We start from the raw sequence: 20,648 nt of genomic DNA, 5'->3' as shown, positions 1-20,648 counted from the left end.
GTTTAGTCAGCTATTCACGTACCATTGGAGCTTCAAGCCATAAGTCCATAAGGTCCCCTTGGTAGCTTGGATACAAGTTGAAAATCAGTTTTTGGGTCAGTTTGAAATGTTCAAATTGACAAGAGAAAGTTTGGTTATATATGATATAATTGAACTAGTTAATTATTATGATATGATTGACTAAATGTATGTGATATATTATTTTGGAGGAAATTGTATATAAATGTGATTTATATCAAGTAAAGGAGAAAATACTATAGTTGATATATGATATCAAACTATATGTTAAGAATATAATATGATTATATTTATTCTTTAATTAATTAAGTAGTTATGAGATAATTGGTCGAGTTTTTCTCCGAATTTGTGCGAAAGTGGGAAGTTCGATTCAGTTATTGTAACTGAAGAATAAAATGAAAATTGTTTTCATTTTGCAAGAGATCCAAAAATTCTCTCACGGTGTGATTACTAGACGATCGCTTAGTGTTGAGAGCCTATATGATAACGCCCGCCTTCCTAAACGACCGCACACCCGCGTCTCTAAGCGATCGCTTAGTGCACCGAGCATATCTAAACGATTACTTACCATTTGATAGACGATCATTTAGTATTTACTACACGATCGTGTACCCCACTCTAAACGATCAAGCACACCCAACTATATGATAGTCTTCTCCTTTCTCCCATTTGCTTATTCGTAGTACACAATCACTTTTCCTCCTCCTTTATACCAATTCCATCAAAGTCCACCATTTATATTTTCACTCCGAGAATACTGAGGGCTTCGAGTGGTGGTGTCTTCCCCAATTGCTTGTTGTTCGTGTGTTGTTGATCTTGTAGAGGACCGTGGTGCTACTAGGTGGCTGCCTCCTGGACGAGTAGGAACGAGATAAGTTGGTTCACGTTGGACCGAGTTCGATTGAAGAAAGTCTTCAACTGGTACATTTTCTCGGTCTCTTGTATATCTTTTAAAGCATGCCAGTAATTAGTGTTTTCAATACATATCGGTATGTTAGAATGTGTGTGTGAAAATTCTGTCACAATGAAATCGGAAAGATCTGTTTCCTCTCATAGGTACTCTTGTTTAAGAGTTCCTTCAATAAGAACACTGCTAGGTTGAGAAACAGATGAATTAGATTGAAAACTCTCAATACGAAGAACATGATTTAATGCCTTATCTAGTGATGGAATTACAGAATCAGAAAGAATCTATGTTTTAGCTATTCCAAGTTTAGGTAGAAGTTCATTAAGAAATATCATAACAACCATCTTTTCTCGCTGAACTTATTGAACTCTGACATCTGAGTTAAAAGGTAATAATAAAGCAAGTTCGGTAGTCATCTTCTTAAGTCATATAAAATAGCTTGTAATAGATTCGATTTGAAAATTTTGCATACAAATCTCGAACATTTGATGGACGTGTTCTTTTCCAGAGTATAGAATTCTAAGAATTCTAAGAATTCTAAGAGTTCCTTCATAGAATTACTATGATCTACCAAACCAACGACCTCATTCTCAATAGAATTCTTAATCTGAAGATAAAGTCGAGCATCATTGCGAAGTCAACCCTTTTTTTTATCATCTTTTGGTGGATCCTCAATCACATGATCATCTATATCAGTACTAAGTAAATAAAACTGAATCATTCGATGTTAATCATAGTACTTGGATCCATTAGACTTTTGTTTTGTTATCTTTGATGCTAGGGAAATTACATTAGACACTACCATATGCTTCATCTCATCCATTAGATCTCACAATTGGAATGAAAGCAAATCAAAATTGAAAATGAGGTGAATCAAAGAGGAAAACAACCCCAAAATATAACAAAACAATAAAAAACCCTAAGAACAAAAGGGTGTTTTTCCAAAAACCTCACACCCGAGTAGATTTCGATGGAACCAAAGGCACAGAGGGATCATAAAATGGGATATGAGATGAACCCAACTGACATCTCACACGATCCCACGCACCAGCATATGGCGACAAAGACAAACCCTTCCTGAACTTCACGCGTGGTGTTTTCCAGCGATAGAGAAAACAAAATACGATGGAATATGGTGGTGCTCTATCTGAGTTGGGCGGTGTCGACAAATGGTCACTCAAACTCAATAGCCCTAATGTAAACCCTAATTTTGTGAGAAGCATAAACTTTAATGCAACCGTCAAACGAATATTCTAAGCCCTAGATGGTTCTGATACCATGTGCTCTGTACTTTTGGAGGATAATAATTTTATTATTTAATAAGAGTAATGATACATATATATATAGGCAAATCAGAAACCCTAATCTAAGGAATGTAAAATTATAATAGAGAATGAATATACATAATTATATAAATATATATTATAACACATGTGATTCTTATCATAGAGGGAAAGGGTAAGCTTTATCTCATTCCCATACCTTTATGGCTCCATATGAAGGTAACTGAGAACTTCTTACTTATTCTTTATTCTATAATTCTCTTACTGATTTAGGCATCGAAGCCCCTTTTCTTTGGTTTGCAGGTCCTCTCTTCCCTAAATTAAAAATTCACCATTGATGTCACGTAAAGGTCATGTGTGTTTTCCCTGGGCTAAAATTTGGCATCAACATATATTAACAAAATTAAACTACCCACCTTCTGTAAACTTTGATTCTAAATACCTCATAATTCTGATGAGTCATTAGCATTCTTGATGTTCTAAAGAATCAACTTCAATTTTCAATGGATGACTCCAATCTCTACAAAATCTCTAAAGTGGTATGAACCCATTATAAAACAAGAGAATAATAATAAAGTAGGGGGAGAGAAAATAGAGAGTAATTGTATTCTTTATTCAATTGTCTCTCAAAGGTCCCAATGACCACCATTTATAAAGTTTACAAGATATTGAAAAGGTAAATATATGGAGAAGATAAATATGAAAAAGATATTTGGAGATATGAAATTTATGGACATCTATATACAATTTATAACAATTCTATACTTTTGATAAAATCTCATAAATAGTCTATAATTTTTTATGAAGTTATCATAAATAGTTCTTACATACTATTGGTGAGAGTTTTATTAAACTATTGAGACTAGTTGAAATTTAAATTCTCATTTTCTTAGAATCATAAGGAATAAATTTACAATTTAATCCTACTACTATTTATTAAGACAATATTTTAATGCGAATAAAAAAAGTATTCTACTTACTTGATATTATAATTTTTTTTCGAGGCATTGTCATGCAATTTATGGATTGGAGTAAAAAATTTGATCGAATCACTATAATTGTTTACTTTAATTATTCTCCTACTTTGTTTCGCTAGCATAGTTTGGTTGACGAGACTTTTATAATATGGTTGAATATTAACTTTTTGAAATGCATTATCTCGTTTCTATTCCTAAATGTTTTTTATTTTTATTTTTAAGGGTTAAAAATTGAATCTTATAAACCAAATTTATAAATTTTCACGTACATATCTTAGCTTCAAACCCCAAGCTAAGATTTAAAATTAAAAGTAGGATAACTCTTTTTTAAAAAAAAGAAAAAAAGAAAAAAGAAAAAAGAAAAAAGAAAAAAAGAAAATCTACTTGAGAATTTAATTGTGTTTTTTGTATCATGTATGAAACATGGAAAATGAAACCGGAGAAAACAAATATGATCACAGAAAATAGAAAAAGAAAAAAGTTATGAAATAATTTTTTAGTACAATAGGAAAGATTTGAACTATAAAGAGGTATTTGACTCACCAACATGAGTTGAGTTAACTTATGATGGTTATTTTCATGTTTATAATTGATAATCCCTCTATCTATCATTGATACACATCTATAGCATATAATATATTATATTAGTAATATATCATTGTGAGTAATTTAGCTATTTGTTATTAAATGTTTTGTTAATAATATTAAGTTGTCTTTGATTTACTATTTCTTAATCTCTTTGATATAACATGTGAATGGCAGACCAAATGAGAATGCAAAACAACCATTAAAAAAATGGCTAAATATAATTGACAGACCCTTTTTAATCTTATTGATGTGGTATATCAATGGCAATTAATTGAAAATAAGCACGTTGACAATCACAACTTGAAAATGAAAGTCTAATGTCATCAATATACTATTTTCCCCTTTTAAGGGTTTATATAAGTAGTAGACTTAATAGCACACAAGTGTATAATATTGGTAGGAATGTACGTGAATAGTTACTTACATACATTTTATTCTTTTGATGGTTACTAATGATATATTTAATGATAAAAGAACATGTAAATAATAATTGTTATATAAAAATATACGGAAATATTATTAATATATTTGATATGATATATCAATTAGAGATGTCCACTTTTTTCATAAGAATCTGCTCCGAACGATATGGGGATTCTCCGTTTAGATGAGAATGAGAGAGGGAGTGCGGGAAAAATTTAAGAAAGCATCCCCGTTCTCACACGGTTAGACTTTTTTTAATATATATATATATATATATTTATTTATGTACTAATTTAATGTTATGTTATTTATTTTTATTATATAAATATTATATTTAACTCTCAAGATTTATTGTTTAATGGTTAAAATAGTGAATATGTTTGTACTAGTGTAAAAAAAAGGATATATATGAATTCTAATAAATTGATTATATATATGAATAATTTGATAGATAATTGTTTCCTTCAATTTGAAAATTTTGAGTAATTTCTCTTTAAATTCTAATTGTTCATGTGGAATTAATCATATAAAAGTCAATCATTTAATTAAAAAATTTTCATAATAGTGATTCATGTTAATTACTTTTTTCCTAAAAAAAATCAAGCGGATAAAAATTTCCACAAGGAAACCCAACCTCCACGAATCTCATGGGGAATTTGATGGGTGCAAGGAGTGAGAAGCCATCCTTGGCCGCGCCTTACCCCGTGAACATCTCTAATATCAACTACATGCTCAATAATAAATTGAATATGTAACTATCACTCATAGAAACACAAAAGTTAATACCACCCATTTATTTTTTTAATTTATTGATATAATAAATCAATGTTAGAACTCATAATGTTTTTTTAAAATATAATGACAAAAATAGGGTTGGAGAGAAACTTTTTCTAATAGGTGTTTTGGAAAACTATTGACAAAATTGGGGTAGTGAAATCGTGTACCAGGTACACGATTGCCATATGGCAAACTCGTGTATCCGATACACGAGTAACGTTTAATCCAGTTAGCACCACGTTGGCTGACTGGTTGACCGGTCAGACGCAAACTCGTGGACCCGGTCCACGATTTGCGTTTCTTTTTTTTCTTTTTTTTTTTTAAAGTGTGTTGACTATTTTTTTTTATTGTAGACATACAACAATATTAAAACTTTAGGAATTGGTCCACAAATTCCTTCATTATTAAACTTAATTATATATTTAATCTACAATAAAAACATCTTGCACTCATATTAAAAAAATGTCATGATATTAAAGAATATTTACAATTAGTTCTTTAATTTACAATTTGAAAATGAAAGTTTACATGAAATTTAAAAACGACCCCCCGGCCCTTACTCCTCATGGGTGTTGTCTTCGTGTCCCTCTAAATTAGGTTCACCCTATTGTCACTGTTATCTACGACGAATACGTCTTCAATCGGTATCAACAACGTTGAGTCGTCTTGTTTGTTGAATAATACCTTTTACATTGACCAATGTTTACTGACACATTGAACCCAATTCTGGTAAGTAATATTGTTGAACATCGCCGATAAAATTATTTTGTACAATAAAAAAAATAAATATTAAACAATATTCATATCATATATATGGAAAATATCTGATTTTTAATCTCTTACCATGCAGTAATAGTAAGTGCTGTCAGGTGTGATAAATCGCTTCGTGATCAAATTGTACCAGGAAAAGTAGTCGTCTAATATAGCCACATTTGTTAATTCTCCCTGTGCACAACGATCATGCCAGTAGGATAAATATTCCGCATGGATTTGACGCCAGTCTTGTTCGTGCTTACCTCTCAAATCGATCTGGTGTAGTGCTGAGAGTGTATAGGACAATGAAGGTATCATTTGTCGCAGACTGAACTGTCTTAACACATAATCTGGATGATGCCACTCTACTATATGGAAGCATAGGGCTAACGGTCAACCATATATCTTCACCATCACGACAATAATCAGGTAAGGATAACCAAATCTATTGTGTGTATGGCGTCCAAATAATGCGACAAAAAAAAAAAAAAAAATAAGTATACATATAAAATGTTTTAAATATTCATTTATATATACATTTGCTACCTGATTTGCATTAGCATGTCAAATATTTTTATGTACACGACCAACATATTTTCTGACTGTTCAGAGGCAGCTAATACACCACTCCATCTAAAATTATAAAAAATACAATTATTTTATATTCTTACATAAAATGGTAACGAAATAAATATATAAATGAAATAATACCTGACACTAAGTGGACGATGATTTGGAGCCTGTAGCTGGACTTGTGGTGCTATAATTAGAAATCGATCATAAGCCCATACTCGTAATAGTATCAGTGGCCCTGCTATTTAATGCTTATGCATTGAAAGCCCGACAAAGTTCTCTATACAACCATGCAAGACATGCACCACCCCACGAGTACGTACCAGTGTGCTCGAAATCAAACAATAGTGGGATGAACATGAGATGCATTAGAGTATTTGATTTGTCAGCAAAAAAAAATCCTCCAATAAGCTACAGGATATATGCTCGTGCATACCTACGTACGTTGATATCGTCGACATCGAGAGGTAATTCTAGAAACTGGGACGCCCACATGAGGTGTTCAAAAAACCTGGTAACCCGACCAACCTGGACTACCCAACCCAAACTGCAAGGATTGGGTTGGGTTGGGTTAAAAAAATTTTAAAATATTAAATTCGGATTGGGTCTCGGGTTACCCCATTTCAGGGTCGGGTTGACCCTATATATATATATATTGATATATTGAAATAAAACATAAAACCGACAGACCGTGACGTGAGATTGGCAGATCGCCTTTGGTAAGCGAGCGTGTAACAAAGCTCAGCGACCGTGTAGCATTTGGTAAGCGATCATATAGCATTGGGTAGGTGATCGTATAACATTTTGTTACTCAGCGATCGTGTAGCATTTGGTAAACGATCGTGTAGCATTTGATAAGCGAACATGTAGCATTTAGTAAGCGATCGTATAGCATTGGGTAGGCGATCGTATAGCATTGGATAGGCGATCGTATAGCATTTTGTTACTCAACGATCGTGTAGCAAAGCTCAGTGATCGTGTAGCAGAGCTAAGTGATCGTGTAGCATTTGGTAAGCGATCGTATAGCATTTGCTAAACGATTGTATAGTATTAGGTAGGCGATCGTATAACATTTTATTACTCAGCGATTGTGTAGCATTTGGTAAGTAATCGTGTAGCATTGGGTAGACGATTGTATAGTATTTTGTTACTTAGGGATCGTGTAGCCGAGCTCAGCGATCGTATAGCATTTGGTAAACGATCGTATAGCATTTAGTGGACAATTGTATAGCATTGGTAGGCGATCGTGTAGCATTTTTCAATTGGTAAGCGATCGTATAGCATTTAGTAGACGATCGTATAGCATTGGTAGGCGATCGTGTAACATTTGCTAATTGGTAAGCGATCGTGTAGCAGAACCGGTGACCCAACCCGGCCCAACTCAAAAATTTTGAGTTGGGTTGAGTTGGGTTGACCCTCCAAAAATGATCTAATAAGGTTCATTTTTAGCCAACCCGTTGGTCCACAAAATTCTCCCAACCCGGCCTAACTCGGACTATGTACACCCCTAATGCCAACCAAGGGATACTCAATTTCGATCCCTTCAGATCCTCTGGTAGAACGCCTAAGAGCTCTTCACAAACGTTCTTCCAATCATACTGTAGTGAACCTGTCAATGGTTGCCCATCTACTCGTAATCCAAATTGTATGGCAACATCCTGCAGCATGATCGTACATTCCTCAAGACAGGTGAAATGTGTGGGTTTCTGGTCTCCAACGCTCAACTAGAGCAGTAATAAGGTGCCAATCAAGCTGGATAAAACCAATTTGTGCAATCCCAAGAAAATTTGTCTACTGAACATATGGATTGGCTAACCATATGGATATTTTTTAAATTTTTTAAATTTCTTTAGTTTAGGGATATTTAGTAGAATTTAGTCTAAAAATAATTGATAATTAATTATAAAATAGAATTTTAAAAAACATATGGATAATATATATATATATATATATATATATATATTTAACAAAACAGGTGGGGAAATTGATAGATATTCTTAAGTTGCTACAATAATTAAATTCACTGTTTAGTTTTTGACTAATTTGAGTCTGATAAACATTAAAATCAAATATCAAGTTGATTATCAGGCATTATAATTAGCCCATGAAAACATTGAAGTCTCATTCTATATATATTGAAAATTGGTTGATTTCTCATAGTTTTTTAATCATAATTTTTATTACTAAAATTTTTATAAAAAAAACTGAAAACTACTTTTTATAGTTTTAAAATTTTAGTTAAAATTTTGAAAACACGTAAACAACCCAACATAAAAGTCAATTGATTGAAATTTTATTTATAAAATTAACGAATAGTTATAATGTTTCATTTTTTTTCACACATTATAAACAAAGTGTTTGATTTTTCTTTTTGGTAAGATAAAGACGTTTAGGGACCCCATTGGTTCCCCATTACAATAAGTTTCATTCGTCTAGATTACAATGATTCGTTAACATCAATTCATTTTGGAGTAGTGGGGTACGATGCTCTGAAGGAATCGTTTGTTTTTTGAAAATGTTGATGATTGAAATCTTAGATGTTCGGAATTATATATATTATGAATTATAGATATCCGGCATCTTTAGATTATCGTGTTTGTTTTGTAAAAATATTTTTGCACATATCTGAGAATATTTTGATAACTGTGTTTGTTTCGTAGGATTTCTACTCGGGAATATCTTAAATTTATATAAAGTTCTAATAATGCCCTTACGATTATTTATTACTTCATAATTGATTTGATATACTTTGAACTTATACAACATATTTGTTTTTATCAATTTGAATTTCTTTTAAAATTGATACAATTTATATTATTTTTATATGTTGTTTTTCTCAACAAAATAATAATTATAATTTAAGATTTTTTTATAAAATAAATATTAGTTGAAACTTAAATTTGAATATATTGCTAAAAAATAATAAGAATCATGATATAACTAAAAATATATGATATACATGGTTGGCAGTGTTTATTTTAATTATATAATACAAATGAAGATTAATATATATATATATATATATAGATAGATAGATAGATAGATAAATAATAAAATAAAAAGAAGTACAAACAAGTAAAATGGGGATGCCCTCAATTCGGGAATCTGGAAGATCCAAATTTCAGAAGGGCATCCAAAACTCTCCAGGTGCTCTCCATCTGAGCATCCTAGGATACCCAGGAATCTTCAGAGGTCGGGACATCTCCCAATACCACAAAACAAACACAGTAATCCAGATGTCCCCTCCATGAGAATCTAGGATATCTGCAAATCAAATGACCCTTAAATTCTATTTTTAATGTGTTTTTTTAATAACTTTCCATAACGTCGTCCTTGATCACACCAATTACCAACTCCTCCAATGAATTTACTAAACTTTTAAAGTGATTTTAGATATTAAAAAAAAAAAATGCTTTTTTTAGTCTTCGAATTTTGAAGAATAGGTGCATCTAATTTCTAGCTGTCTAAAACATATCTTTCTAGTCTCCTAATTTATAAGAATATGTGTGTTTTGTCTCAAAATGTACCTTTTTAGTTTGAAAATCTAAGTTTAAAAATCCCTTATATAATTTTCTATTATTATTTTAAATAAAAATATGATATTTTAAATTAGGAAAAAAAACAAATTTAAAAAATTATATTCTCTCTAAAATTATTTTTTAAAAATATTTTTCTGATTTTAGAAATCATATAATTATTTTTTTAAAAAATTAAAACTACTTAAAACACTTTTTAAACACTCATGTAATTAAAAAGATAATTTTCGAAAATTCAACTAAGAAAAGTACTTACCCCTTAAAAATGGGAGAACTAAAAAAATTACATTTTTAAAACTCAAAATTGATATATTCTTCAAAACTTGCCAATTAAATAGGGTATTTTTTGGGTGATTATTCTCTTAAAAGTGAATTTAAGAGAGAATTATTCAAAAAGTGGCTTTAAAGTCAAAACCTAAGAGGAGAACGTCCTTTTCCCACACTTTAATCTCATTATCTGCTGTGGTAACCTTAAATAAGTGAATTTCCATTAGCCCAATTAGAGCTCTGTTTTCCAATTATGGAGTTTTCTTTGATATTTGTTGCAATTTTTCTCCAATTTTTGGTATTAGTTTCTGCTTTCTTTGGGTCTAATAACCAGGTATCATTGGAAGAATTTACAAATTCAAAATCATTCTCAAAAAAATTCCTTTTTGGAACTGCTTCTTCTGCCTATCAGGTTACTCTTTTTTTTTTTTTTTTTTTCCTCTTGATTTTCTTCCCATATTTTCTTGTCTTACATAATATCTTCTTTTACTTCATTCAGTTTGAAGGGGCTTTCTTAAGTGATGGTAAAGGTCTTAACAATTGGGATGTTTTTACTCATAAGCCTGGTTAGATTATTCAAATTGCATCATTTCTGATGCTTTTTCCTCTGTTTTTTCAACCCTTTTCTGTTCTTCCTAGTAAAAGTGAGTGAGTGTGAGCTTTTTTTGCAGGCAATATTAAGGATGGAACAAATGGAGATATTGCTGTCGATCATTATAATCGATATCTGGTTAGTCTTTGAATTCATTATCCTCAAGCTTCTAAAAATGCCTCATTTCATTTTTCTTAGCTCTTTTCAGCTTGATAGCTCATCTTTCTCCCTTCTTTTGGCTAATGAGTTTCTGGTTGATATTTTTATGGAAAATGAGGAAATAATAGGAGGATGTTCATCTTATGGACTTTATTGGTGTGAATAGCTACCGCTTCTCCATCTCATGGGCAAGAATACTACCTAGTAAGCTTTCATTTTCTAGTCAACATGAGCATAACTCGATAGTAATTCACATACTCGTTCTAAATCCTTACGATCAAAGAGCCAAATCCTCCTACCTTATTCAATATTTTTAAAAAATTATTGAAGCTTACGCCTTAGACTGGCTTCAAGATAAGACCCTAACTTTTAACATCCAGACTTGCACTTTTATTTAATCATAAGATGTTTATGCCTTTACGAAAAGGTACTAAGACCTAGAATCACTCAACCTCATGTAGCGCAAAAGAACAAAATAGAAAATTTTCAGATGTGACAATTTGAAGATAAAACTATATGGTGACGAGTCAAATCCTATTAATGATAATATCAACGATATAGATTTTTTTTTTTTTTTTTTTCAAGTGACAATTGACAGGATGAATTTTTTTTATACTTTTATGTGAATATTATGTTTAGCCACATTTAGTTATACCGATTTAGATTTTATTTTATTTTATCTTTTTAATTTAAAGCTTACTTCTTATACCACTTTGAGGTGCAGCTCTTAAAGTGGAAAAGCCTCAGAGTTACCTTTGGCCTTTTAAAACATTGAGCCCACTATTTTTTGTACTCAAAGACAAACTTTCATTTGAAAACTTTTGGCAATAGACTCTGGCATATAGTCACTAGTATCTTTTGGAATTATGAACCTACAGAAGGAAGGTTTGGGGAGATGAACAAGGCTGGGATTGATCATTACAACAAGCTCATTGATTCTCTTCTCAAAAGAGGTATTTAATGTCCTCACAAGTTGATAGACACTTAAAATCATCACTTACATGTTCTCAGAAAAAAAAAAAAAAAATCATCACTTACAATTTTTCTGTCCTTGCCCTAAACATCCATGTCTTCTGCTTTCAGGGATAGAACCATTTGTAACATTGGCTCACTATGACATCCCTCAGGAACTTGAAGACAGATATGGAGCCTGGTTGAGTCCCCAAGTCCAGTATGATCCAAATAAACTAGCAATAATCTCCCAATTCCACTAAAGTTTTTAACATATTTTCCCCATCAATCCTGCTGATACTGAAGAAACACTTCACACTTTCTTATCTTCAGGGAGGACTTCAGATATTATGCTGATATCTGCTTCAAATCATTTGGAAATCGAGTCAAGTACTGGGTTACCTTCAATGAGCCAAATGTCCAGGTTATTCGTGGCTACAGGAAAGGGACTTACCCTCCGTCGCGTTGCTCAAGCTCATTTGGTAATTGCAGCAGCGGAGACTCAGAGAGAGAACCCTTTGTAGCTGCCCACAATATCATTCTATCCCATGCCGCTGCTGTCAACACTTACAGGTCCAAATATCAGGTAAGCTGTTTATCAAGTTTATCAAGATATTCTCTATCCTTTTTGGGCCCACTTGGATTAACTTGAAAAAATATATATATTTTTTGAAAACTCATTCTTATTTAAGAAAAATTACACTTAAAAAAACTACTATTAGTGGTTGACAAATACTCAAATTTCTTTAAAAATGACTTATTTTTTAAATTAGACACTTTGAAAATGTATTCCAAACACACCCTTAAACTTGGGAGAGAATCTGTTATGATCTTGTTTGCAGGCTAAACAAGGAGGTCTAATTGGAATATCTATCAATGCTGTGTGGCATGAGCCTATTAGCGACTTGTTCGAAGACATATTAGCAACTGAGAGAGCTCGCTCTTTCTATATGAATTGGTAAACCTCAATGCCTCCGTTGTATTAATTCCTTCGCATTTAACATCACTACATTGCCCCTGTAAAAAAGAAAAGTCATATCATTCAATTGCCATAAATTGTAGTGTTTACAACTCAAATGCAGGATCCTGGACCCAATTGTATTTGGGAACTATCCAGCAGTGATGGAGGAAACTCTGGGACTTGATTTGCCTCACTTTTCAACTGAGGATAAAAAGAAATTGAAGAATGGCGCAGATTTTATTGGCATTAATCACTATACCAGTTTCTACGTAAAAGATTGCCTCTATTCTTCCTGTAAACCAGGATTGGGATCCTCTAAGATAGAAGGTTTTGCTTTCTGGACACCAGTGAAGGAAGAAACATTAATCGGAGAACCTGTGAGTAATTTCGAATAGTTCTGTTCTCCAACGTGCAGCTTTGATATCAGGCAAAATAACTTGTTTTTCATATTGATGTAGACTGAAATTTCATGGATATATGTCAATCCTCAAGGAATGAACAAGATAGTTACATACATAAAGGAGAGATACAATAATATACCAATATTTGTAACAGAAAATGGTAAGCGGATTAGAAGGCAGGACAAAATTTAAACCTTTGGTGATACATTTTTGGCATTTCCTCCTGAAGAACTGTTGTATTTTCATGAAGGTTATGGGCAGAAGAACAAACCCAATACTCAAACTGAAGATTTACTCAATGATACCAGACGAATAGATTACATGAGAAGTTACCTTGGTGCTTTGGAAACATCAATGAGGTATATGCAGTGCTACAATACTATCTACATGAATCATCTACTTCTTTAGTTTCTTCCATATTATCTGTTATGAAATCGAAAAATAAAGAAAACGAGAAAACATAAAAAGTAAATATTGACATAAAAATTTACATGATTCATTAACAGTGTGTTAGCTATAATGGGAAGAGTGAGAGATTAGTTTATTATCAGAGAGAAACATTAGATAATACATATTGCAAAGATCCCTCTAGAATTAGAGAATTTATATATATCCACGCCTATAAACCCTAGGGCCAAACTCATAAATAACATAAATGCGTATACAACTTAGGTTTCATTACCCCCGAGCTGCCACAAGGTGCATCACCCCTAGACCCCAACATGCTAATCGGGCAATGAGACATTCGTGTTGGTCATTCAGAGAGTCAAATAAAAAATTCAAGGCATTCCAACATTATCCTTTCATTTTGTTTCTCTTTATCCAAGCTCTCACCATAACTTAGATATAGTCTATAGATTCCATCTCTTCCATTTTTTCTGTCTAATTTGCGTCTGAAAGCATGAGGGGCCATTGACAGTGACCTTCCTCATCACCTTTTTCCTTATTACCTTCTAAAAGAAAACTTATCTTCATTCTATGTTTGTAGTTGAAACCAGCGTTACCAGCCTTGTACTGAAAGTGGCCATCTGAACGTGGCATCATCAATCACTATGGGAAGGGAAGTCATTCTTAAAAATTACAAATAAATAACTATCATTTTAATTGCATACTATAATAGAAAACCTAATAGTTAAATGAAAATTTAGAAAGGCTATTTATTCATTAAAAAAGACCTAAATTTTCTCCTGAATTTTGGTTCATTGAATCACAAATCGGTGTCGAGAACATCTCAAACTGAGATCTGAGGAAGTTTTTAGAGATCTTTTAAGATTCTCTTAAGCTAGTCTCAAATCGTTTAAGGAACCTGTACATAAACTTCTCTATTCTTCTTCGATGGTTCCAAATCTTTTCTTCCATGCTCAAAAACAAAATCTTTCAAATATACTAAACATACAAGAATTTTACTGGAGAATGATTTCGCTTGGCAACTAACCATTTTGAGGGAGGGCAAATTAGTACGAACAGGGTCATTTTGACCCATAATTTCTAAGAGCGACATGCAAAAGGGGATTTAGCCCCCAAAAAAATTATTAAAACAAAAAACATAAAACCGAATTTACAGCAGTTCACTCCATGATTGGGAAAAGACGAGATCTGATGCTTCAAGGAACATCACTCATAGACTGTATACTTTTGAATTCATGCATTTAAAATCAAACTAGATTACATCCATTGGGAGTACAGAATGAAAAGTTTGAATTTAACCATATCATCCATCCAATGGTCCAATAGAAAGCAAGAGTTTCTCTTTATGCAGCCGTGATTGAGTTGAAACTTTTCTTGATTGTATATAATGTGATGCTTGTCCAGGGAAGGAGCAGATGTAAGAGGGTACTTTGCCTGGTCTTTGCTAGATAACTTTGAATGGATGAATGGATATACTGAAAGGTTTGGGCTTTATCATGTAGACTATGCCACTCTGAAGAGAACCCCAAAGCTTTCAACCTTTTGGTACAAAAAATTCATTGCCCAAATTTTTATGAGTAACAACGTCAGTGCAATTGTGTCCAGGAACGTGATCTAAGCCAGCAGCGCCCCTGAACTATAATGAGAATTGGCAATGTAATTGCTTGTACACGACTGATTTAATAATTGAATGCTGTTGGTTTCGTTTGTTAACTTTCTAAGCTGGGTTATATATGGTTATGATATCTTTGTAAGCCAAAGACTTGATTTTAGAGCAATACAAACTAAAGAGCATCTTTCTCAACTCTTTTCTGTTTGTGCGGTGGGTAGTTGAAATAACCTTAAAGATTCGGGGAATGTTGGTAATGTAAAATGATGGTTTGGTCTCAATATTGAGCTATAATTGCTCCTGCTTCCACCAAGGAGTCCCAGCATTGTAAATATGTTTACCTGAATCCCATGAAATCTCATAAGCCTGCAGTCCAATAGCAACGGCTGGTTCTTTTCCGTGCAGAGCAATCCACTCTGCTACTGCAATTCCTTTATCTTCTTCACTCATATACTCTTTCTTACATTTTCCAAATGGATTCAACCCAGGACTAGCCATCTCTGCAACCGCAGCAGGCATATACATGGAATCACCAACCAATGGTGCTCCACAATCAGCCAGCTGTGCTCGAATCTGCATCATCAGGAAACAGCATATTCATTTTAAGAACTATTTTCAATGTCCCAACTGTGACGGCAAGAATTTATGAAGATGGTTTCGAAATAATAGCGGTAACTACCAAAACAGAATGACTACGCTAAGAACCTGATGTGTCCGACCAGTCAAGAGGTTGATTTTACATTCATATGCTTTCTTTTTCAAGGGCCATCCACAATCTTCAATACAGTATTTTGCTTCAATATCAGCATCCGGCCATGAAACCTCTCTACATTCCAACACCTCAAGCTGACACAGGTTCCATCCATCAATACAATCTGCAAGCAGAAGAAGTTTAAATCGACCGAAAGGACTTCTGCCAATCACACCTTCTTGTGGATAAATTCGTGGCCATGGGTGAGGTCGTAGGTGCCGGGTTGAGTGGGAGTTAAAATGTTAATATGACCAAGATGACCATTTGCATATTAATTTGTTGGCAGAAAAACTAAGACTAATTTAAGATAATAATCAAAATGTATGCATATGTTCCCCAACAAATAGTTCAAAGCAATATCCTATTATTATGTGAATGCTTGATCGGGAGACTTGCCTTTTGAAACGAGTCTGGGAGCCATATTAATTGGCCGCATGTAGTGTGTTATTATTCCCATTGGCACAGGAGCAGCAGCAAGCGCAAGATAAAGCTTCATAACCTTTTTCTCCTATTAAGAAGAATTGTAAAGCATTACTATCAAATTAAGAGATGAAAGACATCAAGACAAATAACTTAACTAGTAAATTTCAAATATGTATAATGGATATTCTACCAACACCACTAAAAATAAAATAACTTGTCAGCTTGTGCAGCTTGTTTATCATGAATTATCGCAAAATAAAATCCATTTTTTCCCTCTATTTTTCACTTCCGCTTGTTTCAAAGTGATTAAAAATGACAATCTCAAATGCAATGTTTAATGACTAGCTTAAATTCTTGTTTCCTTGATAAACATCTTTATCATAGAGATAAGACTTCATATTTAGAGAGAGAATAATAGGAGCATTTTTATATTTCACCAGTATGGTGAGCATGAAGAAGATTTGGGCAGGAATAGTTAACTACTCCATGTCCAAAGTATAACACACATAAAGAAAGGAAAAGTAGCGAATGAACAGAGATTTGAAGATGGTTAAAAAAATGAAACTTATGTTATACAATATGGGAATGAGTTGTCGCTTTTAAGCATTGTCTTGGAATGATTTTACCAGTTAGTAAAGTAAGTTAACCGCAATGGTCAAACTCAAGAAATAAGACCATGAAACTTACTCTGATCTTACGATGGAAGATGGAGCAATATTCTTTTGTCCTTGCGAGAATGACGCTGCAAAAGTGTAAATGAAGGAAAACAAATATTTCGAAAAGAGGATTTTTAGTTTTTCTGGAGAAAGATTTCAAATAGAGGATTTAGACAGAGAATTATATATAAGAAACATCGTTACCAGCCTTCAGTGCAGTTGTCAATCTGATGGGTAGTCCACAAGGGAGATGTTAATCCTAAAGCACGAGTTGCAAAGGTAGCACAACTTTCTTCAATGTTGTCAGTAGTGCCTCCAACCTGACAGGATATTTGTCTTACTTACTGGCTAAGAAATGAATGTTCGGCTAAATGGTATTGATGTAAATAAATTGTTTTATAAAAAAAATTATGCAAATAAATCGTGTCATTCTCGATTAGGGTTAGTCTATATCATTAAATGTTATTATTTAGAGCCTCAGAGTTGCCATCTTATTGAAAGATCGGTAAATATATCCATATCACCAAAATGCCTAAATCAGTCCTGATCAATGTTACAGGAAGAAAGAACATAATAGCTAACAATCACCACAAGTAGAAGGTAATGAAAATAATTCCTCAAGCCAGAGATTAACGGTTCAAGTGTTCAACCACAGACCGATGTACCAGCAGGTTTGTCCAAAACCACATAGGATTCTGTCACAGCGATAATTCTTGATTTCCAATCAATTTCATAACACCTGATTGATTGTAAATTTTAACGATCATTCCATTATGAACATTTAATTTTAAAAAAGAAAAAAACAAACAAAGAAACAGGTGGTTTATTTCACCTTGGAAAGCGTTTGGGATGCACGTGAACACGCAAGTACGTTCCAACTTCTACAAACTCATCAATGTGAGTTATCCGGAAAGTCTTCTGTGCTTCTCTCACAGTTTTCCCTTTGATAGATCTTCGCCCTTTCAAAAATGATGGTTCTGTAAATTTTTTGAATAGTCTAATTTGCTCAGGGGTTGCAGTTTGTGGAGGCTGTGGGCATACTAGGGCATAATATACTGCACCAAAATGAATCAGATCTGCAACATACCTTCAAACAATGAAACTATTAATTCATTTCTTCATCTAAATTAAACTTAACCTTATGTTGCAAAATAAATTATTACGAACAACTAAATGATAGTAGTAGAACATACAGTGGAGGAAGGTCCAATGATTTACAGATGTATTCCATAACAGGTCCCCCTTCCAGAACAACCATATGTTCAACTCGTGGTGGTTCATTGAATGAGGGACATGGTAGCAAACGATGATATTGAGGATACCTGAAATTAATTTCAGTCTGAGCATACTAAATTCTAATCGTAAAATAGTCATAAAAAGGGGATTCAATACCAGGTGTTGGGAGAATGAAAAAATCTAATAACATGATTACTGCAAAGGCAATAATTTCAGTCTGAGCATGCTAAATCCTAATCCTAAAATAGTCATAAAAAGGGAATTCAATACCAGGTGTTGGGAGAATGAAAAAATCCAATAACATATCATGATTACTGCAAAGGCAATAAGCATCTAACAGAGTAATCAACAAAGGTGGGTTAGAGTATTGAAAAAATTAAATTTACCCTAACTCATCAACTTAAGCTTATGGGTTGATGGGTGATTTAACATATTATCAAGGTAGAGATTGGTTTTGTTTTTCAATTTGTAATGTCATTTCCTCCTCAATTACCTACCATGTGAATGGATAGTTACTCTAAGAAAATCAAAATTCTCTTTGGGAGCTTAGCCTGGATGCTGTTAATACTGTTGATGTCTTCAATGTCTTATGCCCTATATGTGCATCTCTCCATCTTGGTGTTTCATGTAGTCCCTTACTCATCTATTTTTGCGTTGTTTGTCTGCTTCTCGATTTTGGCATATTGTTTTAGAAGCTTTGGTTGGTCATTAGCTTACTCAAATAACATTTTAACATCCTTGCATGTCTTTTGGTGGGGCATCCGTTTCATGGTACAAAGAAAACGGTTAGGCTGGCCATCATGCGAGCTTTCTTTTGAACATTATGGGGTGAGCGTAATAAACTTTTTTTAGGGACTCCTTTTCAATTTTTTATAGTTTCATGGACTTGTTCCATCTACCATTTTATATTGGTGCAAAACTAGGCAGCCTTTTAAGAATTTTAGTCATCCTTATTTAGTTTCCAATTGAAAATCTCTTCTATAATCACCTTTAGGTGCTTTGGGAGTGGGATCTCCCCTTAATTCATTTATTTAATGAAATGTTTCTTCACTACAAAAGAAAATTATTTATCGTAACCTATCGGCTTAAACTTTTGAGTTGTCGATAATTTGATGTTTCTAGGAAACCCTTTTCTCCCCTTTACCTGACAGCAGAAGGCAAATTGAAGTTTGGAGCTACTAACGTGTCAGTCAGTTTCGACCATAAATAATTTTCAGTGCTTGTAAGTCTGCAATCCAAATATAATGCATATAGTTCGAGCCATAAGCCACGGATTTTCTTTTTTCTCCTTCCTTTTTTTTCCTTAACCTTCCACTTAGCTTTTTGTCTGTAACTTTTACCACAAGACAGGCAATACGCAAAGAAAAACAAAACCCTATCCCAATTCAACGATGAAAATTTCCCTCAACCATTAGATAAACGTCCAAACAATTTAAACATGTAAGTCGTTAAGTCACATTTATACAATTAAAGCACACCTAAACAAGAGTGTAACATTTCAAAGTTCAAAATAGCAATCAAACTAATAAACAAGAAGGTATAAGAAAAAATCTGACAGTACCCATTTTCAGCAGAATTAGTTGCAGTTTTTGTGACTGTAACGTCTGTTATTGAGGATTCACGAGGGAACGCGCTGCTCTTCGAACTCAAAGAACGCCGAGGAGCAAAGTAATTGCCGCAACTGGCAGCATTGGGACTAGCACGAGTTGCTGCCAATGTGCGCAGCAGGGACAGTGATGTAGTGAGGCCACGGCAACCATGGGAGGAAACCAGAGCTATATTCATGGAAGCCAGCATCCTTGGATGGGCTGATGAGACCAAAATAATGCTAGCTATCCTAAATTTCGGGCTTGTCACAAATTTAGTAACAAATGATATTATAATTTTGGAGAAAATACATCTTTTATCGCGTCTGTGGAGTGTATACCTTTTTCCCTATCGATGAGCGCGTGTCCCTGTGATTAATAACCCGCGCCACACAAATCTAATATTTTACTTGGGTCAGAGTGCGCTGTCTATTTTATAACCTATTTATTGTAGCTCTAATACGACGTGGTTTTATTTTATTATTATTATTATTTTTTTTTTTGTTATTCCAATTATTTATTGTAGCTCTAATCCGATAGTTCGCGATTTTATTTTTCTTTGTATTATTTCCTTTTTTTCTCACCGTTATATTTTTTGATAAAAAAAAAATGATCACAATAAAAATAGTTATATTAGATCTACTATAGACATGGTCACTTTTAACAAGATTAATAATAAAAGTGCGCTTTGATGTAAGTAGAAAGTTAAATTTCATACGTTTGTGGACGTTGGATCATTAATCATGAAGGAACTGTTTGGTTGGAGGGAAAAGAGGGTGGGAATAAGAATAGACTTACAAAGCTCATGTTTGG

The 20,648-nt window shown here is 33.2% G+C and overlaps 2 protein-coding genes and 1 long non-coding RNA gene across 9 annotated transcripts; 1 reads left to right on the top strand and 2 right to left on the bottom strand.

Moving 5' to 3' along the window:
- Positions 1–10,298: 10,298 nt before the first annotated feature.
- Positions 10,299–15,378, top strand: LOC120083137 (beta-glucosidase 47). 5 transcript variants are annotated; one of them, XM_039038715.2, is made up of 12 exons: positions 10,299–10,514; positions 10,602–10,668; positions 10,774–10,832; positions 10,982–11,057; positions 11,732–11,806; positions 11,937–12,024; positions 12,138–12,390; positions 12,647–12,762; positions 12,887–13,142; positions 13,224–13,326; positions 13,417–13,525; positions 14,155–15,378. In XM_039038715.2, the coding sequence occupies exons 1-12, from the start codon at positions 10,356–10,358 to the stop codon at positions 14,156–14,158; spliced, it is 1,365 nt and encodes a 454-aa protein (XP_038894643.1). In that variant the 5' UTR covers positions 10,299–10,355; the 3' UTR covers positions 14,159–15,378. The 5 variants fall into 5 exon arrangements, with proteins under 5 accessions (XP_038894643.1, XP_038894641.1, XP_090172679.1 ...); XM_039038713.2 differs by having other exon boundaries at positions 10,303–10,514; positions 14,979–15,378; XM_090316553.1 differs by having other exon boundaries at positions 10,307–10,514; positions 10,602–10,626.
- On the bottom strand, positions 11,740–12,398 carry LOC150034679 (uncharacterized). The gene is made up of 2 exons (XR_016531379.1): positions 12,259–12,398; positions 11,740–12,164 (listed from the first exon to the last, which is right to left on the bottom strand). It is a non-coding gene; the product is annotated as an uncharacterized LOC150034679 (long non-coding RNA).
- On the bottom strand, positions 14,746–20,205 carry LOC120083138 (Pseudouridine synthase family protein). Of its 3 annotated transcripts, none has more exons than XM_039038717.2 (9): positions 19,811–20,205; positions 18,207–18,335; positions 17,846–18,100; positions 17,671–17,752; positions 17,218–17,333; positions 17,045–17,099; positions 16,331–16,442; positions 15,889–16,058; positions 14,746–15,756 (listed from the first exon to the last, which is right to left on the bottom strand). In XM_039038717.2, exons 1-9 carry the CDS (start codon positions 20,044–20,046, stop codon positions 15,472–15,474), a joined length of 1,440 nt encoding a protein of 479 aa, XP_038894645.2. In that variant the 5' UTR covers positions 20,047–20,205; the 3' UTR covers positions 14,746–15,471. The 3 variants fall into 3 exon arrangements, with proteins under 3 accessions (XP_038894645.2, XP_038894647.2, XP_038894648.2); XM_039038719.2 differs by having other exon boundaries at positions 17,846–18,089; positions 19,811–20,101; XM_039038720.2 differs by having other exon boundaries at positions 15,602–15,756; positions 15,863–16,058; positions 19,811–20,168.
- Between the last annotated feature and the right edge of the window lie 443 nt (positions 20,206–20,648).

This window comes from Benincasa hispida, chromosome 8, assembly GCF_027475165.1.
Source record: "Benincasa hispida cultivar pf3 chromosome 8, pf3_genome.v1.1, whole genome shotgun sequence".
Lineage (NCBI taxonomy): Eukaryota > Viridiplantae > Streptophyta > Magnoliopsida > Cucurbitales > Cucurbitaceae > Benincasa > Benincasa hispida.
Note: the sequence above shows the minus strand (reverse complement) of the source record. Positions and strands in the feature narration are given on the sequence as shown.